The 12,095-nt window shown below is 47.9% G+C and overlaps 1 protein-coding gene across 3 annotated transcripts in view; it reads left to right on the top strand.

The window, feature by feature from the left end:
• Positions 1-12,095, top strand: part of CERS4 (ceramide synthase 4) — a 72,667-nt gene that overhangs the window by 39,018 nt on the left and 21,554 nt on the right. For all 3 annotated transcript variants that reach the window (XM_080989083.1, XM_080989081.1, XM_080989082.1), the window contains exons 2-3: positions 2,428-2,601; positions 11,237-11,354. In XM_080989083.1, coding sequence (XP_080845209.1) covers positions 2,429-2,601; positions 11,237-11,354 — 291 coding nt within the window. In that variant the 5' untranslated portion in view covers position 2,428. The remainder of the gene's footprint in view (positions 1-2,427; positions 2,602-11,236; positions 11,355-12,095) is intronic.

Genomic DNA, 12,095 nt, shown 5'->3' with positions numbered 1-12,095 from the left:
CGGTTCGAATCCCCGCAACGGGGTGAGCTCCCGTTGCTCGCTCCCTGCTCCTGCCAACCTAGCAGTTCGAAAGCACGTCAAAGTGCAAGTAGATAAATAGGTACCGCTCCGGCAGGAAGGTAAACAGCATTTCTGTGCGCTGCTCTGGTTCGCCAGAAGCGGCTTAGTCATGCTGGCCACATGACCCAGAAAAACTGTCTGCAGACAAACGCCGGCTCCCTCGGTCAGTAAAGCAAGATGAGTGTTGCCACCCCAGAGTCGTCCGCAACTGGACTTAAGGGTCAGGGGTCCCTTTACCTTTACAGTGGTACCTCGGGTTACATACGCTTCAGGTTACAGACTCCGCTAACTCAGAAATATTACCTGGGGTTAAGAACTTTGCTTCAGGATGAGAACAGAAATTGTGCTCTGGTTGTGCGGCAACAGCGGGAGGCCCCATTAGCTAAAGTGGTGCTTCAGGTTAAGAACAGTTTCAGGTTAAGTACGGACCTCCGGAACAAATTATGTACTTAACCTGAGGTACCACTGTACTAACAAGGTACGACTTATGTGCTGGATTTTTTATTTTTGGTGTGGGGAGTGAAGAGATATTCAGGAGTCTTTCGGGAGTGGAAGTGAATGCAGCTGGCAATCATCCTTTTTACCACCCCACTGATGATAAACAGAAACTTTTTACCACCTTGAGGATGATAACCTGAAACAGCACGATTTCTGTGTGGGACAACTGCATATTCCAGCATTGCAGGGGGTTGGACTAAATGATCGTCAGGGTCCCTTTCAATTCTATAATTCTGTGATTCCGTGATTCTTTCCCCGAGCCTTAATAGCAACCATTCTCCCGAGTTCCTCGCGAGTTGCTGCAGAGCCAAGCGCTCCCGATTCTCTGTTGCAGTCTCCGTATGAAATGTTGTTTGTTGTTTGTTCCTTTGCATTCATTGCGACGTGCATTGCAAACACGTCCTCCATTGTCTGGAAGCCGGCTTGCAATTATAATTGCATTTAATACCAACAGGTGGGGCCTACAGCAAAGGTCTCTGCCTTAGTTTTGTTTTCAAAGGAACGGCATTCAAATTTTCAAATGTCCTGTTATAGGAGCTGGGCTTGTATACAAACAGCCTGCGGTTAATTAACGAACAAAGCTGTTTTTGCTATTTCAAATTATCAAGTGTGGTTTGGTGTGGGGGGGTGAAGATAAGGAATACAGTAGCCTTTCCGCAAGACGTTGGAAAGAGAGAGAAAGATACACGTTTAGACAGAACCAGTTTATCATCCATTGAAGCTGAACTGAGGGATACTTCTCTGAACACCAAACCTGAATTTTGCCGTTCTGGATTTCCTGATCTTTTCATCGTTCCTCACCTTCTCCCGAGGGAGACCGTTCCACTAATGAATGGTTCTTACCGCCATCCTTAAATCACCAGAAAGTTTTCCCCAGATGTTTAGTCGGCTTCTCCTTTCTCGTAACTCAAAGCCCTTGATTTGAGTCCTACCTTCCAGGAACAGGAGGAAACCAGCTTGCTCCATCTTCCCGAAATTTGGAACCCTCTCCTCACATCTGCCAAACCGTTGCGGTTGTTTTGCAGTACCCGACCAAGTTAGCGATTGGAACTCAAGCCTCATAGCTATCACCCCAAACCCCAACCGATTCGCTCCAAAACAGGGTGTGGCAACAGTTTTGCAGCCCAAAACCAGATATACAGTGGTACCTTGGTTCTCAAACGCCTTGGTTCCTGGAAGTAAGTGTTCCGGTTTTCGAACGTTTTTCGGAAACCGAACGTCCAATGCAGCTGTCAGCTGTTGTTTCCAGGGCGCCTGCACCAATCAGAAGCCGCCCCTTGGTTTCCGAACATTTCGGAAGTCAAACGGACTTCTGGAACGGATTAAGTTGGGCGCTTTTGTTTTTGAGGCTTTTTCGGTTCATTTGTTTTCGTGGCTGTGTGGAACCCAGTTCAGCTACTGAGTGAGTGAGTGATTGTGGAAATGGATAAAAGCCCTGTTTTGCATTACTTTCTATGGGAAAGCACGCCTTGGTTTTGGAACGCTTTTGGTTTTGGAACGGACTTCCGGAACAGATTAAGTTTGAGAACCAAGGTACCACTGTATGTGAAAGTATTGACTTTCAAGTTTCCCAAAGGGGTGGAGATATAGCTGTATTGTTTTTAACACTCGATTGGTAGCCACCCAGAGTGGCTGGGGAAACTCAGCTAGATTTCCAGGGTATAAATAATAAATTATTATTATAAATTATTATTATATCAAGCTCCTCCTCCCTCTGTAAAGATAAGGAGTGAACTCCGTGTCCAAATGGGGAATTGAACCCTGCTCTCCCAGATCTGACACTCTAACCACTACACCACGCTGCCTCGCCACATATTTTCCCCGTTGTCTCCCTCTCACCTCGTTCTCTCTTTCTTCTCCTGTGGGCAGGATGGTGCTACCAGTGACCGAATGGATTTGGCGCCACGAATACTGGCTCCCACCAGGGATCACCTGGGAGGACATGAAGGAGACAGAAGAGATCAGCTACCCTCAGCCCCGCCACCTCTTGCTGAGCCTGCCCTTGGCCCTCCTGCTTGTGGTGATCCGCTTCTTCTTCGAAAGGTACGTTAAATTGATGCAAGCTCTGACGAGCCTCCATGTTCAGGGATAAAGGTAAAGGGACCCCTGACCATTGGGTCCAGTCGTGGACGACTCTGGGGTTGCGGCGCTCATCTCGCTTTATTGGCAGAGGGAGCCGGCGTACAGCTTCCTGGTCATGTGGCCAGCATGACTAAGCCGCTTCTGGCGAACCAGAGCAGCGCACGGAAACGCCGTTCACCTTCCCGCCGGAGCGGTACCTATTTATCTACTTGCACTGGTGTGCTTTCGAACTGCTAGGTTGGCAGGAGCAGGGACCGAGCAACGGGAGCTCACCCTGTCGCAGGGATTCGAACCGCCGACCTTCTGATCGGCAAGCCCTAGGCTCTGTGGTTTAACCCACAGCGCCACCTGCGTTCCTTATGTTCAGGGGTAGCCTACCTCTAAAAACTAGTTTCTGGGGGTAGGGGGGGAAACTGGTGGCAGAAAATTGATGCCTTTGCACCTTGTTTGTGGCATCCTGCTGAAGGTCACTGGGGGAAAAGGTCCCTGAATCATTTTATTAGGATAAAAAAGGTAAAGGTAAAGGACCCCTGACAGTTAAGTCCAGTTACAAACGACTCTGGGGTTGTGGCGCTCATCTCGCTTTACTGGCCGAGCGAGCCGGCGTTTGTCCGCAGACAGTTTTTCCGGGTCATGTGGCCAGCATGACTAAGCCCCTTCTGGCGAACCAGAGCAGCGCACGGAAACGCCATTTACCTTCCCGCCGGAGCGGTACCTATTTATCTACTTGCACTTTGACGTGCTTTCGAACTGCTAGGTTGGCAGGAGCTGGGACTGTTCTCCAACTGGAGGGTTACATACACTTCAGGTTACATACACTTCAGGTTACATACACTTCAGGTTACAGACTCCGCTAACCCAGAAATAGTGCCTCGGGTTAAGAACTTTGCTTCAGAATGAGAACAGAAATCATGCTACGGCAGCAGCAGGAGGCCCCATTAGCTAAAGTGGTGCTTCAGGTTAAGAACAGTTTCAGGTTAAGAACGGACCTCCAGAACGAATTAAGTACTTAACCCGAGGTACCACTGTAGTTGCTTTGGAAGACGATAACCCGGCATCCGCACAACGTGACCAGTCCAACGAAGTTGACGTTGAAGAATCCTTCAACATGGGCGATCTTTGCTTCTTCCATATCAAACATTATAAGCTTCCCGGAACACAGCTGCCTTCATATGTCTATGAAAAATTATATAGTTGTGGAACTCTTTGACATCTTCAGGGTGGGTGCCACTCCTGAAAACGCCTTCTAGCCTTGCCCCCTGTGGTTTCACCGTATCGTCTACACCAGGCAGGTCCAACTCCCAAGCGACCGCGATCTACTCCCAGTATTAAAAAAACTGGCAGCGATCTACCCATTGTCGTTGCCAAGAGTTGTCGAGCTTTTTTTGGAGGGAGAGACCAAAGTTGTTTAGCATTTGGGGGGAGGGGATCGAGCTGCGATACAGACACCCCCACGATCAACCTTTAGGTCTACACTGACTGGCAGCGACTCTTTCAGAACATTTATCGTTTTACTTCTGATGGCCAGCATCAATAATAATAATAATAATAATAATTTTATTTATACCTCTCCCTTCCCAGTTCAAAAATCGGGCTCAGGGCGGCTAACAACAAATTTAAAACACTTAATTATAAAAGCAGCAGAAAATACAGTATAAAAAAAACCAATAAAATTCAAAAATCAAAAATCAGCATGGGCTCCATACAACCCATATCGTTAAACTGCATTTCACCACCCCACAAAAAAGTGGGAACTGTAATAATAATAATAATAATAATAATAATAATAATAATAAAATTTTATTTATACCCTGCCCTTCCCGGTTCAAAAACCAGGCTAAGGACTGCTAACAACAAATTTAAAACACTTTAAAACACTTAATTATAAAAGCAGCATAAAATACAGTATAAAAACATGAAGAACCATAAAATTCAAAAATTAAAAATCAATTAGATAATCCCCAGGGCTAGCTGGCTGAATTGGCCCTACTTGAGCCAGGGGAGAATTAGCTGTGGGGTCTCAGAGCGGGTGATCTTCATAAAAGGGGAGGGAAGAGAAGGGAAATAAAAGATCAGGCTGAATTCAAATTAAAGGCCCGGCAGAATAGCTCTGGCTTACAGGCCCTGCGGAAGGAGGTTAAATCCTGCAGGGCCCTGGTCTCCTGGGACAGAGCATTCCACCAGGTCGGAGCCACCACTGAGAAGGCCCTAGCCCTGGTGGAGGATAGTCTGACTATCAAGGCCTCTGACAGAGCCCCCAAACACCCCTGCAGGAGTCCCCATGCACGACCAGGTTTTATCTCACGAAGTTTGCAAATGGTGAAATTCTGGCTTTTGTGGGTATCCGGATTCAAAAATGATGTTTCCAGGGACTGAAGAACCTTTGAAGCTGAAGTTTGGTTAACCGCCAGCATTCCTAAACATTCCTGGTCTATGAGGAGTCGTGCCACAACTTGCTGTCTGTGACTTCCGCAAGGCACGGATAGCCAAGCATTCCCAAACTGTTTATCTCCAAGCGATCTCCTGGAAGCCTGGAGAATTGGGGTACACTTTGTTCTGCACCCCAGGGAAGCTTACCCAGTCACCCACACTTCGCAGCCAAGGTGATGACTTTCCATGGCATGTTTAAGCCTCAGTTGCAGAGCTGTCTCCCCCAAACTAAGCCTCCTAAAGCAAAATATACAGTGGTACCTCGGGTTACAGATGCTTCAGGTTACAGACTCCACTAACCCAGAAATAGTACCTCGGGTTAAGAACTTTGCTTCAGGATGAGAACAGAAATCGCGCAGCGGCAGTGGGAGGCCCCATTAGCTAAAGTGGTGCTTCAGGTTAAGAACAGTTTCAGGTTAAGAACGGACCTCCAGAACGAATTAAGTTCTTAACCCAAGGTACAACTGTATGCTGCTACTACTACTACTACTAATAATAATAATAATAATAGTAATAATTTTATTATTTATACCCCGCCCATCTGTCTGGGGTGCCCCAGCCACTCTCAACGGCTTCCAGCACATATAAAAACAAAATAAAACATCAAACGCTAAAAACCCATACTAGAAGGTTTAGTTCGGTCAGAATCAGGTATACCTTGGTTGATGAACTCCTTAACAGTTGAACGTTTTGGTTCCCAAACCCGGAAGTGAGTGTTTGTGAACGTTCTTTCAGAAGCCGAACGTCTGGCGGGGCTTCCGTGGCTTCCGATTGGCTGCAGGAGCTTCCTGCAGCCAATTAGAAACCAGTTTGGTTTTTGAACGTTTTGGAAGTTGAATGGACTCCCGGAACGGATTCCGTTCAGCTTCCAAGGTATGACTGTACATGACTTCTGGTAAACGAGCCACCGTAGCCGCTAGAGGGCCGTGAAAATTAGTGTCCCGGGCTTTTTAGACTCGTTTACCTATGTATTGGTCAAAATAATGAGTTTGACCAAGCTGCGGGAGGCAGTGGAAGACAGGAGTGCCTGTCGAGCTCTGGTTCATGGGGTCATGAAGAGTCGGACACGACTGAACAGCTAAACAACAACAACCTATGTATTATCTGAAACAAAGGAGCACATAAGTTGCCGGATGTGAAATATGTTGGCATTATGTTGGCTCTCCTACCCAAATATTCTGGATTAGTTGTCATTTCCAAGTCACCTTCAAAGGTAGCCCCACGTAGAGCGCATGGCAGTAGTCCAAGCGGGAGATAACTAGAGCATGCACCACTCTGGCGAGACAGTCTGCAGATAAGGAGGGTCTCATCCTGCGTACCAGATGGAGCTGGTAGACAGCCGCCCTGGACGCAGAATGGACCTGCGCCTCCATGGACATCTGTGAGTCCAAAATGACCCCCAGGCTGCGCACCTGGTCCTTCAGAGGCACAGTGACCCCATTCAGGACCAGGGAGTCCTCCACACCCGCCCGCCTCCTGTCCCCCAGAAACAGCACTTTTGTCTTGTCAAGATTCAACCTCAATCTGTTAGCTGCCATCCATCCTCCAACCACCTCCAGACACTCACACAGGACCTTCACCGCCTTCACTGCTTCTGATTTGAAAGAGAGGTAGAGCTGGGTATCATCCGCATACTGGCAAACACCCAGCCGAACCCCCCACAGTCCTTACGCATAGATACTAATTAAACACCACAAATCCCTATCGAGGTCACATCAAGGCAGTCTTCTCTCCCAGTTAGAACATACGAGTCCTAATTAAATCCTAATATTACTAAACATTTAATACCATAGATGAAGGCACGTCCAGCTCTCAAGATACTGCGATATACTCCCAGTATATAAAAAAAGGCAGCGATCTACCCAGGGACAGAGAAGGAGCGTGCGTGGGGTGGTGGATGGAAAGAGATGTTGATCTTTTTATTGGGGTTTGCAAAACTCCGCTCACCCTAAACTCCAGCGCTGTCAATCGCACGCACGTCTGCCGCCGGCTGCCAGGAAAGAAATGATTGACAACATGCCACGCACCCAAATATAGGTCCCACGATCAACAGCAATCACCCCGGGATCTGGCTGTTGATCACGGTCGACCGCCTGGACATGTCTGCCAGAGATCTATTACACCAGGGGTCAGCAAACTTTTTCAGCCGTGGGCCGGTCCGCTGTCCCTCAGACCTTGTGGGGGCGGACTATACTTTGGGGGGGAAATGAACAAATTCCTATGCCCCACAAATAACCCAGAGATGCATTTTAAATAAAAGCACACATTCTACTCATGTAAAAACACCAGGCAGGCCCCACAAATAACCCAGAGATGCATTTGAAATAAAAAGACACATTCTACTCATGTAAAATCACGCTGATTCCCGGACCGTCCGCAGGCTGGATTTAGAAGGCGATTGGGCCGGATCCAGCCCCTGGGCCTTAGTTTGCCTAGCCATGTACAGTAGTACCTCGGGTTACAGACACTTCAGGTTACAGACTCCGCTAACCCAGAAATATTACCTCGGGTTAAGAACTTTGCTTCAGGATGAGAACACAAATCGTGCGGCGGCAGCAGCAGGAGGCCCCATTAGCTAAAGTGGTGCTTCAGGTTGAGAACAGTTTCAGGTTAAGAACGGACCCCCAGAACGAATGAAGTTCTTAACCCGAGGTACCACTGTATTACACCGCCTTTTTAAACAGGGAAGATCAGAAAAGGACATCACGGACGGGGCAAGAGGATATTTGTCTCGGGCATCCATCTTTGCAGAATTTCATTTCTCGGCGCATGAGCTCCTGGCAGCTTTCTTTCCCGGAGCAAATCCGCCCTCCGCCCCCAGAACACCCTTTGCGAGTCCTCGGTGCGACGCGTTCTTTCCGTAAAACCTGACAGGCAATAAAAAGATCAGCCCAAAGCCCTATGAAAACCGCCTCCAGCGAAAGCCCATAAAATGATTCCCAGCGTTTAGGTGACTCGCAACTCGCAACAGAATGGCAGCTTCTGAAAAGGTGCCTATTTGTGCCACAGCAGTTCTGATTTCTCAATAAAGCCCCCTTTCCCTGTAGCGTAGAATCATGGAATCGTCGGAAATGTAAAGAAAGGGAAGGTATCTTCTACCGCATGTGGTGGACTTGTAAAGAGGTAAAGGCTTTCTGGGAAGTGGTATTGTTGTTGTTGTTGTTTAGTCGTTTAGTCGTGTCCGACTCTTCATGAGGAATTGATGCTTTTGAATTCTGGTGCTGGAGGAGACTCTTGAGAGTCCCATGGACTGCAAGAAGATCAAACCTCTCCATTCTGAAGGAAATCAGCCCTGAGTGCTCACTGGAAGGACACATCCGGAAGCTGAGGCTCCAAGACTTTGGCCACCTCATGAGAAGAGAAGACTCCCCGAAAAAGACCCTGATGTTGGGAAAGATGGAGGGCACAAGGAGAAGGGGACGACGGAGGACGAGATGGTGGGACAGTGTTCTCAAAGCAGCCAACATGAGTTTGACCAAACTGCGGGAGGCAGTGGAAGACGGGAGTGCCTGGCGTGCTCTGGTCCAGGGGGTCACGAAGAGGTGGACATGACTAAACGACTAAACAACAACACAACAACAACTGGTGGTTGCTGTCCTTTGCGATGGGTGGGAGAGAAATCAGGGATGGTGCCACATCCAATCTCAGGCAGAGAGGCAGCTCATCCTAGTTTCCTCCCCAATTTATACAAATATGGTGCCAGGGAATCAAACTGAGAAGGGGGGGGGAAGGCATACCAAGGACAGAGTTTCTTTATAATGGCCAGATTGTTCTTTTGCTCTAAGTCCTTCAGACGCTGTCCAATTAGCTTTTTTGCTTTAATAAACCCCATAGTGAGAAGCTGATGTAGGTGGAGTCCGCAGAAGGGGAATTTTTGGCTGCTCGAATTCTTATAGCCAAGAAATGGAAAACACAAGAATTACCAACTGTGGAAGAATGGCAGATGAAAACGATGGAATATATGGAGCTCGCTGACCTTACTGGAAGAATCCGCGACCAAAAAGAAGAGGAATACCAAGAAGAGTGGAAGAAATTTAAGGACTATTTGAATAAATACTGTGATATCAAAAATTAGAAATTCCTTGAAAGTACCAGATTAGGCCTAGGATTAAATTAAGAGTTAATTAAATAAATAAGATTTAGAACCTAAGGGAAAGTTAATAAATTTTATTTTAATTGGAATACTGTGTTTTTAAAAAATGATACCAGAAAACTGCTACATTTTAATTACAAGGAAAATATGTTTATGAGGTTAGAAGTCTAAATAATTAATTAGTTTGTGTTGTTTAGGTGTTTAGGTACCTTGTTTTTATTTTCTTTTTTTGTTTATATTTGTGATTTGTCTTTTTTCTTTTTCTTTTGTTTTTTCTCTGTTTTTCTTTTGTTGTAATATGTGTTATATCTGTAAGAAACTTAATAAAAAAAATTTTTTTAAAAAAAAGGAGAGTAATTTTTGGTGCACAATTTTAGACCACGCACTTTTATGGGGGTCTTGTGTCACTAAGGGCAGTAGACCGGGTGGATTTAGATTTAGATGGAGCCAATAATTGAGAGTTCTTTGCCAGGACCGAGCTTCTACAAAGAGAAGACTTGCCCCCAGTTGTAATGTTGCATTTGGGACACAAGGTGGTCACGGGAATAGGATGCTGGACTTACGTTCCTATAGGTGGTTGGGTATTGGAACCCAGTTCTCTGCAACCCACGCCTTTCAACCTACATTGCCTCTGAGCATCTGCAGAGTGCCTTTTCTCTTTTGCAACTTGCGGGTGCTGGACTGGATCCAGCCCCCACCTCACGTCCTCATCTTCTAAGCTGCAAACAGCCTGCCTTTAGGCATTGCTAAATTGCTTCTCTGCAAGCACAGCCAGTCGCTGGGGCGACGGGGTTTAAAGGAAGAGCCAGATGAGTATTTATTGATGAGCTGTCTCTAAAAAGGCCAGAGAGCATCACTCTGAGAGATAATTGCTCCATTACAAAGTGGCTGCTTTATAGGCAAAAAGGGTTTCGGGAGAGAGGGATATAGAGAGTTTTCTGGAAACTGCTTTGGGCGTGTGAAAGGGGACAGAATCACAGAGCTGGTAAAAGGTAAAGGGACCCCTGACCATGAGGTCCAGTCCTGACCGACTCTGGGGTTGCGGCGCTCATCTCGCTTTATTGGCCGAGGGAGCCGGCATACAGCTTCCGGGTCATGTGGCCAGCAGGACTAAGCCGCTTCTGGCAAACCAGAGCAGCGCACGGAAACGCCGTTTACCTTCCCGCTGGAGCGGTACCTATTTATCTACTTGCGCTTTGAGGTGCTTTTGAACTGCTAGGTTGCCAGGAGCAGGGATCCGAAGGTTGGCGGTTTGAGTCCCCGCGACGGGGTGAGCTCACGTTGCTCTGTCCCAGCTCCTGCCAACCTAGCAGTTCGAAAGCATGCCAGCACAAGTAGATAAAACCACTCCGGCGGGAAGGTAAACGGCGTTTCCGTGCACTCTGGTTTCCGTCACGGTGTCCTGTTGCACCAGAAGCGGTTTAGTCCTGCTGGTCATACGACCCGGAAAACTATCTGCGGACAAACGCCGGCTCCCTCGGCCTGAAAGCGAGACGAGTGCCACAACCCCCTAGGCGCCTTTGACTGGACTGAAACGTCCAGGGGTCCTTTACCTTTACTTGTGACGACAGCGAGGAAGCCTCATTCTACCTGTAGTGACTCCAGTAAAGTAAAGGGACCCCTGACCATTAGGTCCAGTTGTGGCCGACTCTGGGGTTGTGATGCTCATCTCGCTTTATTGGCCGAGGGAGCTGGTGTACAGCTTCCGGGTCATGTGGCCAGCAGGTCTAAGCCGCTTCTGGCGAACCAGAGCAGCACACAGAAACGCCGTTTACCTTCCCGCTGGAGCGGTTCCTATGTATCTACTTGCACTTTGACGTTCTTTCGAACTGCTAGGTTGGCAGGAGCGGGGACCGAGCAACGGGAGCTCACCCCGTCGCGGGGATTCGAACCGCCAACCTTCTGATCGGCAAATCCTAGGCTCTGTGGTTTAACCCACAGCGCCACCCGTGTCCCAAGTGGCTAACAAGCAGTGTTTGACCCCAAGTTGCCTTCTGTTCCTTTTCCTGGCATCTTGTGACCAAACCCAGGCAGAGAACAACGCCTGCTAACCTGACTGATTCTCCTTTGTAGGATCGTCGCTGTGCCGCTGAGCAGAAAAATGGGACTGAGGGAGAAAGTGCGAAGGAAAGCTCCTCCGAACCCCGTCCTGGAAGCTTTTTACACCACGCAAGGGAAAAGCCCCAAAGAGGTAAGTGGCTGCAGAAGTCTTTGCAACCAGGTTCTACTGGTTCCTAGAAGGAGGGCTGTTTTTCTCCTGCCCGATTTGCCACTAAACAGCCACTAAACAAAGTGGAATGTGAATGTACAACACCAGCACCTCCCCTCCAAAAAAGAGAAATAATAATAATAATAATAATAATATTTTATTATTTATACCCCGCCCATCTGGCTGGGTTTCCCCAGCCACTCTGGGCGGCTCCCAACAGAATATTGAAAACACAATAAAACATTAAAAAACTTCCCTAAACAGGGCTGCCTTCAGATGTCTTCTAAAAGTCCGATAGCTGTTTATTTCCTTGAAATCTGATGGGAGGGTGTTCCACAGGGCGGGCGCCACTACCGACAAGGCCCTCTGCCTGGTTCCCTGTAACTTCACTTCTTGCAGTGAGGGAACTGCCAGAAGGCCCTCAGAGTTGGACCTCAGTGTCCGGGGTGGAACGATGGGGGTGGAGATGCTCCTTCAGGTATACTGGGCCGTTTAGGGCTTTCAAGGTCAGCACCGACACTTTGAATTGTGCTCCGAAACATACTGGGAGCCAATGGAGGTCTTTCAGGACCAGTGTTATGTGGTCTCAACGGCCACTCCCAGTCACCAGTCCAGCTGCCGCATTCTGGATGAGTTGTAGTTTCTGGTTCACCTTCAAAGGTAGCCCCACGGAGAGCGCATTGCAGTAGTCCAAGCGGGAGATAACCACAGCATGCACCACTC

The sequence above is a fragment of the Podarcis pityusensis genome (assembly GCF_964106645.2).
Source record: "Podarcis pityusensis genome assembly, chromosome: 18".
NCBI classification, from domain to species: Eukaryota; Metazoa; Chordata; class Lepidosauria; order Squamata; family Lacertidae; genus Podarcis; species Podarcis pityusensis.
This window is presented reverse-complemented; position numbering and strand designations above follow the sequence as displayed.